General features: G+C 39.8%; 1 protein-coding gene across 1 annotated transcript in view; it reads left to right on the top strand.

Annotated features, from left to right (window-relative positions):
• LOC142290555 (cytochrome P450 4V2-like) overlaps positions 1 to 19632 on the top strand; it is a 110918-nt gene extending 91286 nt beyond the window's left edge. The window contains exons 7-11 of the mRNA XM_075334518.1: positions 2245 to 2433; positions 9350 to 9452; positions 14880 to 15014; positions 15247 to 15426; positions 19295 to 19632. Of these exons, the coding sequence (XP_075190633.1) occupies positions 2245 to 2433; positions 9350 to 9452; positions 14880 to 15014; positions 15247 to 15426; positions 19295 to 19470 (783 nt within the window). The 3' untranslated portion in view covers positions 19471 to 19632. The remainder of the gene's footprint in view (positions 1 to 2244; positions 2434 to 9349; positions 9453 to 14879; positions 15015 to 15246; positions 15427 to 19294) is intronic.
• Positions 19633 to 20013: the final 381 nt, after the last annotated feature.

Genomic DNA, 20013 nt, shown 5'->3' with positions numbered 1-20013 from the left:
AATCCTATTGAAAATTTATGGGCAAAGCTGAAAATCCAGGTGCGAGCAAGGCGACCTACAAACATGGCTAAGTTACACCAGTTCTGTCAGGAGAAATGGGCCCAAATTCTTACCAACTATTGTGAGAAGCTTATGGAATGATATCCAAAACATTTGACCCAAGTCATACAGTTTAAGGGGAATGGTACCAAATACTAATGAAATGTATGTAAACTTTTCTCTTGGTTGGCAGAAAGTAATAAAAATGCCTTAAAACATTCTCTCTCTCCTTCTCTCTCTCAGTATTCTGGCAATTGGCAAATATAAATAATTTTGGTCCCTAATTTACCTAAAATGGGAAAGGTTTATTCTGATTTCATGTCTGATATAAAAACATGCATATGTGTCTTTTTAGGTACTGGATGGAAACCTCTGGTTTCAACTGTATATGTGTATGTATGTATGTATATATATATATATATATATATATATAGATATAGATATATATAGATATAGATATAGATATACAGTGCCTGCAAGTAGTATTCAACCCCCTGCAGATTTAGCAGGATTGATAAGATGCAAATAAGTTAGGGCCTGCAAACTTCAAACAAGAGCAGGATTTATTAACAGATGCATAAATCTTACAAACCAACAAGTTATGTTGCCTAGTTAAATTTTAATAAATTTTCAACATAAAAGTGTGGGTCAATTATTATTCAACCCCTAGGTTTAATATTTTGTGGAATAACCCTTGTTTGTAATTACAGCTAATAATCGTCTTTTATAAGACCTGATCAGGCCGGCACAGGTCTCTGGAGTTATCTTGGCCCACTCCTCCATGCAGATCTTCTCCAAGTTATCTAGGTTCTTTGGGTGTCTCATATGGACTTTAATCTTGAGCTCCTTCCACAAGTTTTCAATTGGGTTAAGGTCAGGAGACTGACTAGGCCACTGCAACACCTTTGATTTTTTCCCTCTTGAACCAGGCCTTGGTTTTCTTGGCTGTGTGCTTTGGGTCGTTGTCTTGCTGGAAGATGAAATGACGACCCATCTTAAGATCCTTGATGGAGGAGCGGAGGTTCTTGGCCAAAATCTCCAGGTAGGCCGTGCTTTCCATCTTCCCATGGATGCGGACCAGATGGCCAGGCCCCTTGGCTGAGAAACAGCCCCACAGCATGATGCTGCCACCACCATGCTTGACTGTAGGGATGGTATTCTTGGGGTCGTATGCAGTGCCATCCAGTCTCCAAACGTCACTTGTGTGGTTGTCACCAAAGATCTCGATCTTGGTCTCATCAGACCAGAGAACCTTGAACCAGTCTGTCTCAGAGTTCTCCAAGTGATCATGAGCAAACTGTAGACGAGCCTTGACATGACCCTTTGAAAGTAAAGGTACCTTACGGGCTCGTCTGGAACGGAGACCATTGCGGTGGAGTATGTTACTTATGGTATTGACTGAAACCAATGTCCTCACTGCCATGAGATCTTCCCGGAGCTCCTTCCTTGTTGTCCTTGGGTTAGCCTTGACTCTTCGGACAAGTCTGGCCTCGGCACGGGAGGAAACTTTCAAAGGCTGTCCAGGCCGTGGAAGGCTAACAGTAGTTCCATAAGCCTTCCACTTCCGGATGATGCTCCCAACAGTGGAGACAGGTAGGCCCAACTCCTTGGAAAGGGTTTTGTACCCCTTGCCAGCCTTGTGACCCTCCACGATCTTGTCCCTGATGGCCTTGGAATGCTCCTTTGTCTTTTCCATGTTGACCAAGTATGAGTGCTGTTCACAAGTTTGGGGAGGGTCTTAATTAGTCAGAAAAGGCTGGAAAAAGAGATAATTAATCTAAACATGTGAAGCTCATTGTTCTTTGTGCCTGAAATACTTGTTAATACTTTAGGGGAACCAAACAGAATTCTGGTGGATTGAGGGGTTGAATAATAAATGACCCTCTGAATAAACTTTTCACAATTTAAAAAAAAAAATAAAAAAAGAAATAACATTCTTTTTTGCTGCAGTGCATTTCACACTTCCAGGCTGATCTACAGTCCAAATGTCACAATGCCAAGTTAATTCCGAATGTGTAAACCTGCTAAACCTGCAGGGGGTTGAACACTACTTGTAGGCACTGTGTGTGTGTATATATATATATATATATATATATATATATATATATATATATATATACATACACAGTATATATTTTCAACTCTTAGATTTTATTGTAATAATTTGTGAGTCCTTGAATTATTATTACATGTTTTGTGTTTTAGACAATTTTAGAGAGAGCAGAAGAACTAAAGAATGCCAAATCTAATGTAAATCAAGAGAGTGGTAATGAATCTATGAAAGGCAAAAAAAGAAGTGCCTTTCTAGATATGCTTCTGAAGGCCACCGATGAGGCAGGCAACACATTGAGCCATATGGACATCCGTGAAGAAGTGGATACATTCATGTTTGAGGTAAAAGCATTAAAGAAATTTATTGCAGCATTATCTTTTTAAATCTAAAAATTTCCTGTGATATCCACGAGACATTACGAATTTTAGCTTTTAAATATTTGTGATGCATTTAAAAGGTCTACTTAAATGTGGAATATGTCATGACAAAAGTCGTGTTTCTTAATTATTTGTCCCTTTGTCTTAAAGGGAATGTTTCTTGTCATTGTTTAATATTAAACAGCCCCGAATGTGTAATAAATGATGCAATGCACGTCACTAACATGGTTTAGAAAAAAAATAAAAATATCCATGTATTTGTCTTAAAGGGAACCTGTCACCAGACTTTTCCCTATTAAACTAAAAGAATCCCCTTCTGCAGCTCCTGGGCTGCATTCTATGAAGGTGTACCTTGGCCCTGACTCCCCTTCCAGACCCTAAAAATAACTTTATAAAACTTGGCCCTTAAGTATGCTAATTACCTGTGTTGGCCAGATGGGCGGGCTCATTTTCTGCTCTTTTTGCCCTTCCTGCCGCTGTTCACCGTCCTCCTGTCTTGATTGATGGGATGACGCAATCCGTCATCCTCCTCGTCGAATTTTCAAATCTCGCGCTTGTGCAGTTTGGTCGGCTCGCGCAGGCGCAGTTCGCTCTGCCATATCGCGGGCAGAGCAGAAAACATAGCTATCCTAGCTCGCGCCGGTGAGCTAAATGCGCAGGCTGGAGATTTTGGGCAGGTACGAGCATGGCACTGGTGAGGTCGGCGCTGTGCATGACCTCACCAGTGCCATGCTCATACCCGCCCATAATCTCGCGCCTGCGCATTTAGCTCACCGGCGTTTTCTGCTCTGCCCGCAATATGGCAGAGCGAACTGCGCCTGCGCGAGCCGACCTAGCTGCACAGGCGCAAGATTTGAAAGGTCTTCTTTAAAAACTTGGATTTTTTTTTAGCAACTTTAAATCATTTTTATTTAGATTATGTTTTTACACTAATTGGTTTGGACTTCCAATTTTCATTATGTCCTCCAGACACAATTTCAAACGGTTTTCAATTACAGAAAGCATGAATTTAAAAGGATGCTGGCAGTCCTTGGTTATTATTACATGAATCAGATTAGCAAATCCAACATGTAATTACTATATGATGCTTGCAGAAATCTGCAGATATGATCTGTGTGACATCAGTGTGACACATACCGGAGAAAACACAAGTCACATAAAAAGAATTTTTATACTTACCTGTCTTTGGCACTGCTGTCTCTTCTGCTGCTGTTGCTTCTCGGCCCACTCATTATGCTCATTGCATATTCACTGCACGAATCGTGGACCCGAAAGTATCAGCTGCGCCGGAGACAGATAAGTATAACAGCTCATGCGGTCCGTGTGCTATCCGGATGTCACATAGATAACACAGGGACAGCACACGGAATACGCACATACACACCTTCACTACAAACTATACAAAATGTTCGTCTTTTGCACAGATGTGTGAAGGTGGCTTAAATGGGGATTTAAGATTCCCATGAGTTTCACTAATCATGCAAATTGTGGCCATAATAGCACTTTGCCTCTCTTCTATCTTTTTATTTTACTTCACTGTTCGATGATGTGATGTCCATGGAGACATCATTCTGTATAATCATTTCATCCCCAGACACAGATCACTCTAATGGTAAAAAGAGGCAAATGTTTTCTACAGAAACAAATGTAAAAGTCTCCATTTCATGAATAGTTTTAAGAGTGAATCGTTTATTTTTTGACATTCAGATGAATGGTGTCACCTCATACATATTTATTCTAAGGGATATAACAACTAGTGATGTGTTGGTTGCGAACGATCTGACACAAAGATTCGGCTCCCTGCTGTGACTGAGATGACTCCTAATGGCTCACACAGGGTGTAAATATCCAGTGTTCAGTGTCAAAACCCTACCAACCTGAATAAAACCCTGCCCACTCAACAATTGAATTGGCCCTTTGTAAGTGGGCGGGATTTACTTCCAGGTGAGCAAAGTTTTGGCAGCGTTAATATAGTCTTAAATATGTTTACCTGGGGTGAACACCTATTTAATAAGGATCCATGAACAATCTGAAAAAGCCGGCTCTTTTTGGTGAGCGGAGCCATGGGAACCGGATCACCAAAAAGAACTGGACTGCCCATCATTAATAACAACTGGGCCTGTAAAGCTGAAAACCCTTTTATTTGAGCTGATTGTTCAAGTGAAGTATTTTTTTGATTAATACTCTCTGATTAATTTTTTCCTTTTCATAGTCCTTTTTTCCTTTTTCCTATCCTTTTTTCTTTCTTACTGTCGTAAATGGTAAGACTTAGAGCAACTGGACATATGAAATACTATGTGAGGGACATTAATATTATTAAAAGTCATCAGGATTTATACCCCCAACTAATCAGTTAGGTCTAGAATTACTTGGACGTGACACAAGTTTTGGATTTTTAGCTGTTTACCAAATCATATTCAAGATACAGTTAATAAAATCAATATGAGGTTAAAGGGCAGACACTAATATTTAATTCGAGAGTATTCACATACTAATTGCTGTAGGAGGTTGGCAATTTCAACTCTTTAATATGTTACTGCCTCCTTTTCAAGAGACCAAAACTAATTGGACAAATGTGTGAAAAGCTATTTAAAGGGCCGCATGGGCAATTTCCTTGTTAATCTATCATCAATTAGGTAGGTAAAAGGTCTGGAGCTGATTCCAGATGTGGCATTTGCATTTAAAAGCTTTTGTTGTGAACCCACAACTTGCAGTCAAATGTGCTTTCAATGGAAGGGAAACAGACTATCATTAGTTTACAAAAAGAAGAATTCCATCAGAAAGATAACAGAAATATCAGGAGTTGCCAAATCAACGGTTTGGTGCATTCTGCAAAAAAAGAAAAGAGCCCACTGGTGAGTTTGGGAACTCAAAAAGTCTGGACATCCATGGAAGACAACAGTAGTAGATGATCACAGAATCCATTGTGAAGAAAAACCCCATTTACAACATACAAACAAGTGAAGAACATTCTCCAGGATGTAGATGTTTCAGTATCTAAGTCTACCTTAAAGAGACTTCATGAGAGCAAATACAAAGGATTCACCACAAGATCAAGGGTTCATCACAAGTTCAGACTAAAAAATTGAAAGACCAGATTAGACTTTGCCAAAATATATTTAAAGAAGCCACTCAGTTCTGTAAAAGCATTCTTAGGGAAAATTAAACTAAGATCAACCTATACCAGAATGATGGGAAGAAGAAAGTATGGGGAAGGCTTGGAACGACTCATGATCCAATGTATACCACATTCTTTGTAACACATAGTGGAGGCAGTGTGATGGCCAGGCATGCATGGCTTCCAATGGCCCTGGCTCACTTGTGTTTATTGATGATTTATCTGAAGACAGAAGCAGCCGGATGAATTGTGAAGTCTACAGGGCTAAACCTTTTGCTCCTATCCAACCAAATGCAGCTTGGACATCACTTTACAATTCAGATGGACAATGACCCAAAACATGCTGCATAAGCCACTCAGGAGATTTTTAAGAGGAATATTCTACAGTGGCCAAGTCAATCACCAAATCTCAACCCTATTGAGCTGCATTTTGTCATTCTTAAGACAAAACGTAAAGCAGAAAGACCCACAAACACGCAACAAGTCACTTGCCATAAAGGCCGTTAAAGCATCGCAAAGGAGGAAACCCAGCATTTGGTGACGTCCTTGGTTTCCAGACTTCAGGCCGTTATTGCCTGCAAAGGATTCTGCACAAAGTATTAAAAATGAACATTTTATTTATGGTAAAGTTAATTTGTTCAATTATTTTTGTGACCCTGAAATGAGGAGGCTTTCAATTCCTAAACATTTTAGAGGATATTTTTGTTTAACCCCTTTCATTAAATCTGACCTCAGTTGTTTCATTTCAAATAAAAAATAGTGGCATGCAAAGCCCAGAACACGAACATTCAGTCACTGTCCAAATATTTCTAGACCTAACTTTCTGAAAGCATTTAATGCTGAGTACATCCTCCCCTTTCTTCTGGAAATCTGTTTTATTGTTTGAAAGAAATCGATAGTTCAAATTGTAGCTACTAAGCTGCAAGTGCAGAATGGAAGGACAGTGCACTTGCCTCTCTCCCTTTTCCCGGCCTACTGTCTGTCTATTGTCTGATTCTGTGATCTGTCCGTCAGTGAAAGTTGCAACTCATTAGCATAAATTGTCTATTATGGATTTCTTTAAAACTGCAAAACGGTTTTCTACAAGAAATGTAAAGATTTAATTAACATTAAAGTACCTTTATGTATGCCATTAGCTGGATGTATAAGATCCCAATGACAGGTTTACTTTAACCCCTTAACGACCGCGGGCAGTAATATTACGTCCTAGCGGTCATAATGTTACTTACCGCCCGATACCGGATGTCACGTGACGTGATCATGTGACTTCCGGTAGTTGTCATGGTAGCACAGGGTCATGTGATGACTCCTGTACCAGCCATGAATTACTTTCAGTTTCACTCGGCCCGGAGCCAAGTGAAGCAGAAAGTCAGCGTATCTGCTGTTTACAACTGTGTAGCTGTGATCAGCAGATAGGGCAGAGCGATTGGATTGTTGATCGCTATAGCCCCCTAGGGGGACTAGTAAAATTAAAAAAAGTGAAAAAAAAAAGTTTTAAAAAATAAAAAAAAACAAAAAACTTAAAGTTCAAATCACCCCCCCTTTCGCCCCATTGAAAATTAAAGGGTTAAGAAAATAAAAAATATACACACATTTGGTATTGCCGCGTTCAGAAACACCCGATCTATCAAAATATAAAATCAATTAATCTGATCAGTAAACGGCGTAGCTTCAAAAAAATTCCAAACGCCAAAATGAAGTTTTTTTTGTCGCCACAACGTTTGCGCAAAATGCAATAACAGGCGATCAAAACGTTGCATCTGCGCAAAAATGGTACAGTTAAAAACGTTAGCTTGAGACGAAAAACATAATCAGTCACTGAGCCATAGATCCCGAAAAATGAGAATGCTACGGGTCACGGAATATGGCGTAAAACGTGCGCCACTTTTTTCGGACAAACTTCCGATTTTTTTAACCCCTTAAATAAAAGTAACCCTATACATGTTTGGTGACTACGAACTCGCACTGACCTGAGGCATCACACCCACACATCAGTTTTACCATATAGTGGACACAGTGAATAAAATATCTCAAAAACAATAGTGCTATTGCACTTTTTTTGCAATTTTTTGCATTTGAATTTTTTTTACCGTTTTTCAGTACACTATATGGTAAAACTTATGGCTTGATTTAAAAGTACAACTCGTTCCACAAAAAATGAGCCCTCACATGACCATATTGACTGAAAAATAGAAGTTACGTATCTCAGAAGAAGAATGGCGTAAAAAACGGAAAGCGAAAAAAATCGGCCGGTCGTGAAGGGGTTAATCAAACATTGAAGGATAATCAACCATTTAAAGGGGTTGGGTTATGATGACACGCCCTTTACATGTGTCCTTGTAAGTTACTTGCTTGGGATTGATCCCTGTAAGGCACAACTTGAATATGGTGAATTTGACTGTCCTTGTAGTGAAATAAAACCTTCCATGTGCATTTTTTCCTTGTTTATTTGCATGGGTGAAAATGCAATAAAGCTGCTGAAATCTTATTCATTTTGCTAATACTATAAACTGCAGCAGTTTTGGTGCAGAAATTTCTATTGCAAATATCGTATATACTCGAGTATAAGCCTACCCGAGTATAAGCCACGGCACCTAATTTTACCACAAAAACCTGTGAGAAGTTATTCACTCAAGTATAACCCTAGGGTGGGAAATGCAGCAGCGACTGGTAAATTTAAAAAATAAAAATAGATACCAATAAAATGTAATGTGCCCATCCTTGTCCCCATCCTGCAGTAATGTGCCCATCCCTATTCCCTGTAGTAATGTGCCCATATTGTTTCCTGTAGTAATGTGCCCATATTGTCTCCTGTAGTATTGTGCCCATATTGTCTCCTGTAGTAATGTGCCCATATTCTCCCCTGATGTAGTAATGTGCCCATATTGTCTCTTGTAGTAATGTGCCCATATTCTCCCCTGATGTAGTAATGTGCCCATATTGTCTCATGTAGTAATGTGCTCATATTGTTTCCTGTAGTAATGTGCCCATCCATGTTCCCTGTAGTAATGAGCCCCATCATTGTTCCTCATCCTGTAGTAATGTGCCCCATAGAAATGTGCCCATATTTTAGTAATGTCCCCATTCTAGTTCTCACCTCGTCCTCTATTATGCCGTTGTTCACATACACACACACACACACACACACACACACACCCACACACACACACACACACACAAACAAGTTCTCACCTGTCCTCCATTCCCTTGGTGTCCTCTTACCTGCTTCTTTGGACCGCAGATACATAAAACACTCGATGATCGAGGCCAGTGCAGGGGCTGCTGCTGCCATAGGCGCTGTACTCCTTGTAGCGCTGCAAAGCATTCAACTGTAGTATTGTTTACGGCAGTTGCGACCCCGTGCACTGGCCACGATCATTGAGGGGTCTATGTGCCTGCAGTCCGCAAGAAGCAGGTAAGAGGACACCGCAGGAACGGAGGACAGGTGAGAATTGTTTTGTAGGAACCTCACTCAAATATAAGCCAAGGGGGGGCGTTTTCAGTATAAAAATATGAGCTGAAAAACTCAGCTTATATGCGAGTATACACGGAACTTAACATGCACCTAACGTTACTGTGAATTTCAAAACAAGATAAATGCTTCTACAAATAATAATATTTTCCAGTATTCAAATCAAAGAAAATTAAAAAAAAATAATTGAGATGATCAGTTAATTCTTATTCTTGCTTTATAAACAATTTACCATTTCAGTGGTAATATAATACAACCGTGCATTGACCGTCATCCACTTTTATATTTAGGGCCATGATACAACAGCTGCCGCACTTAACTGGTCCTTGTTTTTATTGGGATCTCATCCTGAAGTTCAGAAAAAGGTACACAAAGAGCTAGATGACACATTTGGTAAGAACTGTCTTTAACAAAAATGATTCCATAGTCAAATTATTAGTTAAACTGTTGATCAATAATAAAATCTCTGCCAGACACAGTCTATTGATCCAGCCAGTGATGCATAATGTATTTGTGTATAACGCAGAAAACTAAAATAAACTACATTTTTCCAGTGCAAATTAAGAAAGTTTCCATAAGGCCCTGTGCGCACTTACCGGATTTTGCCGCGGATTTGCTGCATGTTTCGCTGCAGAAAATGTTCAAAACATCTCTGCAGTGATTCACCAGCAAAACCTATGGGAAAAAAAAATGCTGTGCGCACTAGGCGGATTTTGACACCTGCATGTTTTGCTGCGGGATTCCCGCAGCAAAAACAATTGCATGTCAATTCTTTTCCGCACGTCGCTGCGGGATTTCACTACATTGACTCCAATGTAATCGTGAAATCCCACAGGGAATAACGCAGGCAGCAAATTCTGTGCGGTTCACTGCGTTTTCCTGCGTTATTCCCTGCGGTATTTCGCGGTTTACCTGCGGTAATGTACATCGCTTGCCTGCGGTTTGCAGGGAAGTGATGTCATTACAGGAAGAGGAAGCAGAGCAGAGTGTAAACACACACAGATCACAGACATAGAACACAGACATATAGAACACACATAGAAATCAAACGGAAATATAGAAAACAAAACACGTGGGCTCTGCTGCATATTTACCGTCCAGCCGAGGAAAGCACACAGCGACGGCCCGGTATTCTCAGGCTGGGGAGGGAGAGGGGTAGGGTTAATGTCCCCCGCCTCCCTCCCACCTCCCGCATCCAAGAATATCAGCCGCAGCTGCCTTGGGACTGTCGCATGCATTATGCGGCAGTACCGGAGTGTCCCCGGCTCTTCTTGCTGCCGTGTAGCAGTGGCAGTCAAGGTAATACAAGGGGTTAATGGTGGCGGATCACCGCCATTAACTCCAGGCTTGATCATGGCAGCGTCTGAGACAGCTGACATGATCAATCCGTATTTAAAGTGAAAAAACAGACACCGAAAAATCCTTTATTTTAAATAAAACACAAATAAGCCTCGTTCACCCTTTTATTAACCCCTCCCGAAACAAAGCTCCGACGTAATCCAAAGCTCCGGCGTAATCCACAGCTCCGGCGTCCTGCGATGCTTACATCCAGCCGCGACTGACACAGACACTGCTGAATGCAGCCTCGCAGCGAGACAGCAGAGGTAACCACAGGGCATTTCCCACGGCCGGTAATGTGAACTCACTGCCGACCGTGAGAAATGCAGAGTGTGCTCACAGGGACTATCTATCTATCTATCTATCTATCATCCTTCTATCTATCTATCTATCATCTATCTATCTATCTATCTATCATCCTTCTATCTATCTATCTATCTATCTATCATCCTTCTATCTATCTATCTATCTATCTATCATCCTTCTATCTATCTATCTATCATCCTTCTATCTATCTATCTATCTATCTATCATCCTTCTATCTATTCTTCTATCTATTCTTCTATCTATTCTTCTATCTATTCTTCTGTCTATTTCTCTATCTCAGAATGAAATGACTTTTTTTTTTCTTTTTTCTTCAATGTGCTTTATTGCAATGAATGCAATAAAGCACATACCAACCCGCACGCGGCAAAACCGCGGCAATACCGCGAACAATACCGCGGTAAAACCGCAGCAAACCGCATGCGGTTTTCGGGTGCGGTTTGCCGCGGTTTTTTACCGCGGGTGCGGTAATCTATGAATACCTGCGGAATTTTCTTGAGAAAATTCCATTTTCAAGTGCACACAGGGCCTTACGGGGCTGTCTGGATTTACAGTAAAACTTCCTGAGAATGCGATTAACTTAAATTAATAAGATCAGATGGATACTTGACCTGCAGGTTTTGTGACAGGCAGGTAACTCATGATGCATAATTGGCTAATGCCACATTAGTGACAAGTTTGCAGAATTGAGTCTATGTAGGGAGGTGGTTTAAAAAAATGTTATATACCATGTCAGTCAATAAAAATGTTCTAAGTGGCCACATGAGAAACTGACTGTTTATGAGGTAAAGATATCCATTAAATGACAGAAAAGGTGCTTTGATAAAAAATAGTAGGACAATTCCCACCAAGCATAAATGGATAGGGCTCTGCTGCGACCATGTATGGTCGGTGCTCAGAAATAAGAGAAATATATTTCTGGCTCACGTAGGAATGTAAGACAATTTTTTATTGTTTTATAAAATTTCTGCAAATAGTCACACCATCAGTTTGCCAACGTTTCGGCTCTTATTTTGAGCCTTCGTCAGGGAAAAATGATCAAAAGGTGTGCGACGGCCGCACAGCTGACACATTGGACCTCTCTCCTATACACCGAGCTGCTCTCCATAGATGCCATCATAGTATCACCCTGCCTCATACACTCTGCCTCCTTGCAGCTTTTGATCATTTTGCCCTGACGAGGGCTCAAAATAAGAGCCGAAACATTGTCAAACTGACGGTGTGACTATTTGCAGAAATTATATAAATCAATTAATAAAAAATTGTCTTACATTCCTACGTGTGCCAGAAATATATTTCTCTTAATTCCCAACAAGCAAGCATCATTTGCGATTGAAGCTGACACTGAGACTACAGTAAATCAATACACCAAGAATTCCAAAAATAAGAGGGAATGTCAGGAGACAGAGTAAGTCCCCAAGACACAAAGCTCTCAACAAAATTAAAACAACTATATATACTGTGTGTGTGTATATATATATATATATATATATATATATATATATATATATATATATATATATATATATATATATATATATATATATATATATATATGTACGAGGGGCAATCCAAAAGTAATGATAATCAATAATAAACATGATGAATATATTAAAGAAGAATATATATTTCTCTACATAGTCTCCTAACAAGTCTATACATTTAGTCCATCTTTTTTCTAAGCTTAGAATTCCCTTCGAAAAAAATTCTTGATCTTCACCCTCAAAAAAATCCCCAACAGCGATTATCACGTCGCTATTGTCGTCAAATTTCTTGCCCCGGAGGTGTTCCTTGAGGCGAGGAAAGAGAAAGAAGTCACTGGGGGCTAGATCTGGCGAATAGGGGGGGTGTTTCACCAGTTCAAAGGCCGCTTCTTGAATGGTTGCCATGGCAACTGCAGCTTTGTGAGCCGGAGCGTTATCTTGGTGAAACAGCACTCCAGCCCGCAGTTTGCCGCGCCTTTTCTCCTTGATAGCCTCCCACAATCTTCTTATTTGTTCTGCGTAGTAGGAGCCCATAATAGTGGCATCCTTCTCCAAAGAGTCCACCATAATAATTCCTTCAGCGTCCCAAAAAACGGACGACATAACCTTCCCTGCTGAGCTTGATACTTTGAATTTCTTCGGCGTCGGTTCGTCGGCTCGTTTCCATGTCATCGATTGTTTAGTTTCGGGATCAAAGTGGTGGATCCAGGTCTCGTCCATGGTCAAAAAATGTGACAAAAAATTCTCCTTGTCTGCTTGGAACTTTTCGAGATTTGCTATTGACATGTCAACTCGTTTCTTCTTTTGCTCGTCGGTTAACATTTTTTGCACCCAACGCACGGAGACCTTTCTCATATGCAATTCTTTTGCACGGATTCTTTGAATACTGCCATATGAGATCCCTGTGACCTCAGCTACATGCCTGATAGTCACTCTTCGATCTGCCAATACTTCTTCAACTTTTTTCACGTTTTCTTCATTGAGGGACGTGGATGGGCGTCCTTCACGATGTTCATCTTCCGTCGATGTTCTTCCCAGCTTAAATTCCTTGGCCCAGCGTGCAACTATGGAATATGGAAAAGAGTCCCCCAATGTTTCCACCAAGTCGCTATGTACGTCATTGGTAGTCATTTTTTTCAAGCAGAGGTATTTGATGACAGCTCTGAGCTCGTTTTTTTCCATTTTGATGTTCACTCCTCGGCAGTTCAAATTCAAATGAATGTAGCTCCCGGGAATCGTGGCCTATTTAAGTGATTTTTTTTTCCTGGACTAGTGGGTACCTAAGAGAGAAGAAACATTTTATTTTAATTTCTGTGTGCAATAGAAATAACCGATTATCATTACTTTTGGATCACCCAACGTGTGTGTGTCTGTGTGTGTGTGTGTGTGTGTGTGTGTGTGTATATGTATATATATATATATATATATATATATATATATATATAATATTATATATATATATATATATATATATATATATAATATATTTTCTAAATACCTCAATGATGTGGACTTCTATAGCTGATACCAAAGTCCCTCCACCCCAACGTACGTTTCACCTAGCATCTTCGGGGGATGAGGCTTGGAGTATACTTACCTTAGTGTATCCTTTGGCACACTGCTGGGTCCCTCTTGTTTTTATTGTAGTTTCCATCTCTTGATTCTTTTTTTTCTTATTTACTTTTTAATTATTGTATTTTACTATACATTTAATAAAATTTATTTTTTTATTTCTCTTGAGACCTTCGTGTCTTGGGTATTTACTCTCTCGTGAATGTAAATATACAAAGACTACAGTGTAGATTAGATAACCAATAATCATTACATTTCCCAACAATTCCTCTTGGAGTTCATATCATGATTACTCTTGAACTAAGTATAGTTATAAATCCTAAAAAAAGCTGAAGAAAATAATGACACATAATCAAAATGGGTCACATTAGATGATAAGGCAGCTCTCAATACGTTAGACACCTTTCACTTTTGTACATCACCTAATTGCTCATGTACATGTACACCAATATTTTCAGCTAAAAAAATGGCACATTTTGAAATTTTCAACAGACATTTTGCCCACACACAAATTGTCAACAGGTGGCGGTGATAAAAGCAGTAGGTGGCACCAGCACCGCCCCCAGAAGATGATTCGTATGAGGATGTTGCTAGTGGTGTCACTCACTGCTTTTATCTTCACCCCTGACTACACCTTCTTTCAGTTACAAGTTACAGTGGGAGCAGAGATAGAAGCAGAGAGCCAATGCTGCACTCACATCTCCCACAGCATTTATCACACACGATCCAGGACATTTTCAGATGGGCCGGTGATGCAAAAAACTAGTAACTGCAGCTCTGTTCTTTGGTGATGTCCTGTTCCAAGAGGAGTGATAGACGCTGCAGGGAGTGAGCCTCCTGTGATGTCACGGTTTAGCCTTCTCTCAAATGAAACATCACAAGAAGTGCAGGAAGAAAAACACATTTAGGGATTAGCAGGATAAGGAGAAGTGTAATGTGCAAGTTAGAAACTGGTTATGGTATAAGCATAGATATTTAGATTGGACATTTTAGGTGCTAGACCAATCGTTTTATAATTATTTAGGTCAATTCTTGAAATAAAACAATGAAAATTACTTCAAAACTTGATATGTCAACACATGCTTCATGTTATTCTCATTAGGTCAGTCTGACCGGCCAGTGACAATGGATGATATGAAGAAGCTACGATATCTTGAAGCAGTTATTAAAGAAGCTCTTCGAATTTTCCCTTCAGTGCCATTCTTTGCACGGACCATTACTGAAAATTGCACCATTAGTAAGAACCCTTACCTAATGGAGACGTGTGTCATCTAGAAAATATATGTATAATGGGAATAAGCAATATTGTGTTTGCATACCATAAAACCTAATGTAATGTGTTGGAAAATTAGAGGACTTAATAGAAAGTAATATGCCGCTGCTCTACTGAGCTATATAAATGCCGGTCCACCTATGACTCCAGTATATATAACCATGTATGACTTACATACTTGTGTTTGTTACTACAGGAGGATTTGCTGTACCCAAAGGTGTGAATGTAGTCATTGTGCCTTATGCTCTACATCGGGATCCAGAATATTTTCCTGAGCCTGAGGAATTTAAGCCGGAAAGGTTTTTCTCTGAGAATGCAAGTGGAAGAAATCCATATGCATATATACCATTCTCTGCTGGTCTCAGGAACTGCATTGGTAAGTGGAAAAACTCACAAAAATCACATAGGTATTTAGCCTTAATGTATATGTTCACCTTTTGTTGCTAATAAAGTTGAAAACCTGAACATATGAATTAGCAAAGAGGAATAATGTCAACAGGCGAATCCCAGACACCTTAATGGACATTCTATAATGCAACCCATAAGATTACCTACTAATGACTTCATTCATCTCTCTAGGATAGGTGATACATGTCTGATTGTTGAGTGTCCTACTGCTGAGATTTATATAATTAAATAAGGGTCACCATCCCCCTCTATTTTTTGTTACTTATGGGATTGAACGGATCATAGAAAGGTAGAGTTGTAAGGGACCTTAAGGGCCATTGGGTCCAACTCCCTGCAAGTGTAGGTTTTCCTAAATCATCCCAGCTACAATATATTTACCCAGCTTCGCTTGAAGATTTCCATTGATGGAGAGCTCACCACTTCCCGTGGTAGCCTGTTCCACTCTATGACTGCCCTCACTGTCAGAATGTTTTTCCTAAGGTCTAAGCTAAATCTCCTTTCTTTAAATTTCATCCCATTGCTTCTTGTACTTCCTTGTGCTAATGAGAATAGGTTAGTTCCCTCTGCACTGTGACTACCTTTCAGATATTTGTAGTCCGCTATTAAGTCTCCTCTCAGCGTTCTCCTTGCAAACTAAACCTTCCTTGTTCTTTTAGCTGGTCTTCATATGACATGGTTTGCAGACCTTCTACCATCTTGGTTGCTTTTCTCTGGACTTGCTCCAATATATTGATGTCTTTCTTGAATTGGGGCAACCAGAATAGTACACAGTATTCTAGGTGGAGGTCTCACCAGGGCAGAGTATAGGGGAATAATTACCTCTCTTGATCTAGATTCAATGCTTGTCTTGATACATCCCAGAATTGTGTTGGCCTTTTTAGCTGCAGCTCCACGTTGTTGGCTCATATTGAATCTGGGATCTACTATTATGCCCAAGTCCTTTACCCCGGTGCTATCACCTAGTTCTATTCCTCCCATACTATATACTGTATGCTTTTTACATTTCTTTTACCCAGATATAGGACTTTGCATTTGTCCCTGTTAAACAGCATTCTGTTCTCCTCAGCCCATTGTTTGAGTGTGTATCTAGTTCCTTCTGAATATGATCTCTTAACTCTCTAGTGTTGGCTAGTGTTCCTTCCTACTCTTCCTTTATCTTAGTATCACCTATGAATTTAATGAGTTCCCCAATAATTCTGTTGTCCAGAACATTTATAAAGATATTAAATAGCACTGGGCTCAGGTCAGAGCCTTGCGGCACCCCGCTTTTAACTTTCCTCCAGTTTGATGTGTAGCCATTTAGTATTAGTCGTTGTGACCGATCATTAAACCAGTTGTGAATCCATCTAAAAGATTTTTTGTCGATTCCATACTTCATCATTATTTGAACAGAACCAGACAGACCAAATTGTAAACAAAGCGGTATGCCATTGTCATTTTGTCGTTAGGAATAATAAACGAGTCACAAAGTTGCTGCTGACCATGTATACACACACTTCAGAGCTCTCAATAACGTTGGTCAAAAAACATTTCTGCAAATATGGAGTGGACCATAATTAAACCTGTCCCATGGTAGAATAGTTGTGTGACATAACTCCCTCATCTGGAAAAGGATAAGGGACATTGAAGAGAAAAGATCAGTAAAAAAACACATTCCTTGCGTCACTCTCATGGCTGAACAATAGTAGTAGTGCCGTAAAATGTGAAGTGTCACAGGACTGTGAACACATCTAGGTCACAAAATTTATTACAAAAATGTAAAGTGGTATTAATACATTTCTCATTCAACTTTGAGAATCACACAACAAAGAAGAATAACAATGACATATTAATGGTTAATGGAAACCAAAATCATCAACCAATTGAGAGCCGGGCTCCAAATCACCCTGAATATTCAAGTAAAAAGCTTAAATATTGGGCCATCCAATTTGCATGAATTTCATCATGGCAACTATATCATGGCTTGATTATGTGTATGGGCCCCGTTGTGCCTGTTTGCACTTCCAACAACATCTTTGTATGTATCTGATGAGACTGTGGATGGTGCCTTGGGGAATTTGTCCCAGAGCTAGATCAGGGCATCCATAAACCCTTGGACAGTCTGTGACACTACTTGGTGATGTGGGATTCACTAATACATAATGTCCCAGAGGTTTTTAGATTTTTTTTTTATCTGAAACATGAGAGCCAATAAATGACTTTAAAGTTTACATCATCCAGGAACTGCTTACATGCTCTGGCCACTTGTGGCAGATATTGTCCTACACCAGGTGGAACCCATTGCTCATTGTACCTACATAAGTGCTAACAATAGCTCCTGAGGATTTCATCCCAGTACCTAACAGCATCTAGGTTATAGCTATCATGTCATAGTTTGTGCTCAATAGATAAGCATCCCCAAACAATCATGAAGGAGTAGATAACAGTCCTACTGGATTAATGCCCATTTATGGCCCTTTCCTCATGTAATTTGTTGTGTTCTGGTCTCTGCTCTGTTTATGAGACTGTCTTGAGAGACACAGCAACTTTAGTACGCTATGTTCCCATGTCCTGTAATTATTTCCGTTTTTGAATCCATTTGAAAAATGCAAAAACGGATCCTTCAATGGATCTATTGACTCTCCATTGACTTTAATGATGACCGATCTATTAACAGATGTGACAAAATGTGTCATCCGTTAGGTCCTATCTGTTAGTCATCCATTGTTTAAGATGGATGAAACGTTCTGCTTGCAGGAGTTTTCTGTAACGAATCCAAGTACAGATGTGTAATGGATCCATTAAGGCATAATAGGAATCTATGGACAACGGATCAGTTAGTAATGCATCCGTTCACCCATCAGTTAACTGTTCCATTGCCCATAGGCTCCCATTGTTTTAATGGATCCATCGTCATAAATACTAGATAGATTAGAATAGGATAAAATAAGACTAATAGATAGATGTGCAACACCTATATAATGTCCCACCTGCCTGCATATTGTAAGTTTGCACCCTATAGTGCCTTTCTTGTGGCACTAAATGGTGCTTAACCTTGTTTTTAAGCCCCAAATTCAATGCTTTAAAAAAAAACCCAAAAAAACAAAACATTGGATCCTCCTTATTTCTGGTAGCCGGCTAAGGTAAAGCAGACAGATGCAGCCTGCAGTCTGCATCGGGCAGAGGTCACCCCACGCTTTTGCTTTAAATTATGTCTAAAATTAAATAAGTAATTTAAAGCAAAAAAAGTGGAGTTCCCCACAAAATGGATCACCAGCCAAGGTAAATTGGACAGCTGGGGGTCTGGTATTCTCAAGCTGGGGAGGCCCATGGTTAATGGGCCCTCCCCAGCCTAAAAATAGTAGGCCACAGCCACCCCAGAAGTGGCGCATTCATTAGATGCACCAATCCTGGCACTCGGCTCGGCTCATCCCATTGCCCTGGTGCGGTTGTAAACAGGGTAATAAATGGGGTTGATGCCAGTTGTGAATTGCCAGCCGGCATCAAGTCCTGGTATTAGTAATGGGTGGGCATATAGCAAACACCCCCATTACTAATTCTGTAGTTGAAAAAGAAAACAACATTTATTTGGACAAACACCCCCGAATACAGCCCTATACACTGTATCTTCTCTGTTGAACTTCTTTCTTTCTTAGTGCGGGATGGATACAGCGGGGCCGACTGATCAAGTTTTTGGTGATGTAGAAATGTTGCAAGCATAAAGTTCTCCCTCACCCTGAGTGGAAGTGATTTAATCAACCAATGTTTTTGACCGTTATAGTCACAGGTTTATTAGTTTTTATGTATACATTGTTCTTACTCATGTACATCTGTTCATTATGTCTTGTCATACACAGGCCAGCGCTTTGCTCTAATGGAGGAGAAGGTGGTGTTGTCGGCTATTTTGAGAAATTTCACCATAAAGGCGAAACAGCACCGTGATGATCTTTGTCTGGTGGGAGAACTCATTCTTCGCCCACAGGATGGAATATTAATCGAACTGGAGAAAAGGAAACCAAACTCAATCTTGTAAACTTTGTAAAACAACCTCTGTATTTGAAGACCCAGAATTTATCTAAAATTGTTATTAATTGTAAATAGTTCAGTGTGTGACTGGTGCTGCAGAGAATATTCCTACTGGAAACTGGCTGGAAATTTAATTAGTGGACCAGTTTGATATTAAAGGCTATTTTCACACATACTTTTTTGTATTGTTTATTTGCCAAATGCAAAATTCATCAACTTTCTAAATAATCTTGATTAAAAAACGTTTACCATTTTGCTGCTGTAAAAGCTTGTGCAAATCTGTTAGAACTTCTGGTTCTGACAGTTCCCTCTGCTCTCCACCTCCCTCTTCTCAGTGTTAGAAATAGCAGGTATGCAAAGGGTTTAGAGACATATCTCCAAAGTGTTGACAAGGAAAAAAGCATGTTAACTACAACTCAGGATACAAATAAGGAGGAAAACCCCAGTAGAGATAATCAGTCCAGGATAGAAGTTACGTTGATATTTAGCTAAGAATTCAGTCACAGCTGCGTATAAAATCTGTGAGTGCAAGGTAATTAAAAATTGCATT

Source organism: Anomaloglossus baeobatrachus, chromosome 1 (assembly GCF_048569485.1).
Source record: "Anomaloglossus baeobatrachus isolate aAnoBae1 chromosome 1, aAnoBae1.hap1, whole genome shotgun sequence".
NCBI lineage: Eukaryota > Metazoa > Chordata > Amphibia > Anura > Aromobatidae > Anomaloglossus > Anomaloglossus baeobatrachus.
The sequence above is the reverse complement of the archived record's forward strand: the minus strand, read 5'-3'. Positions and strand labels throughout refer to the sequence as shown.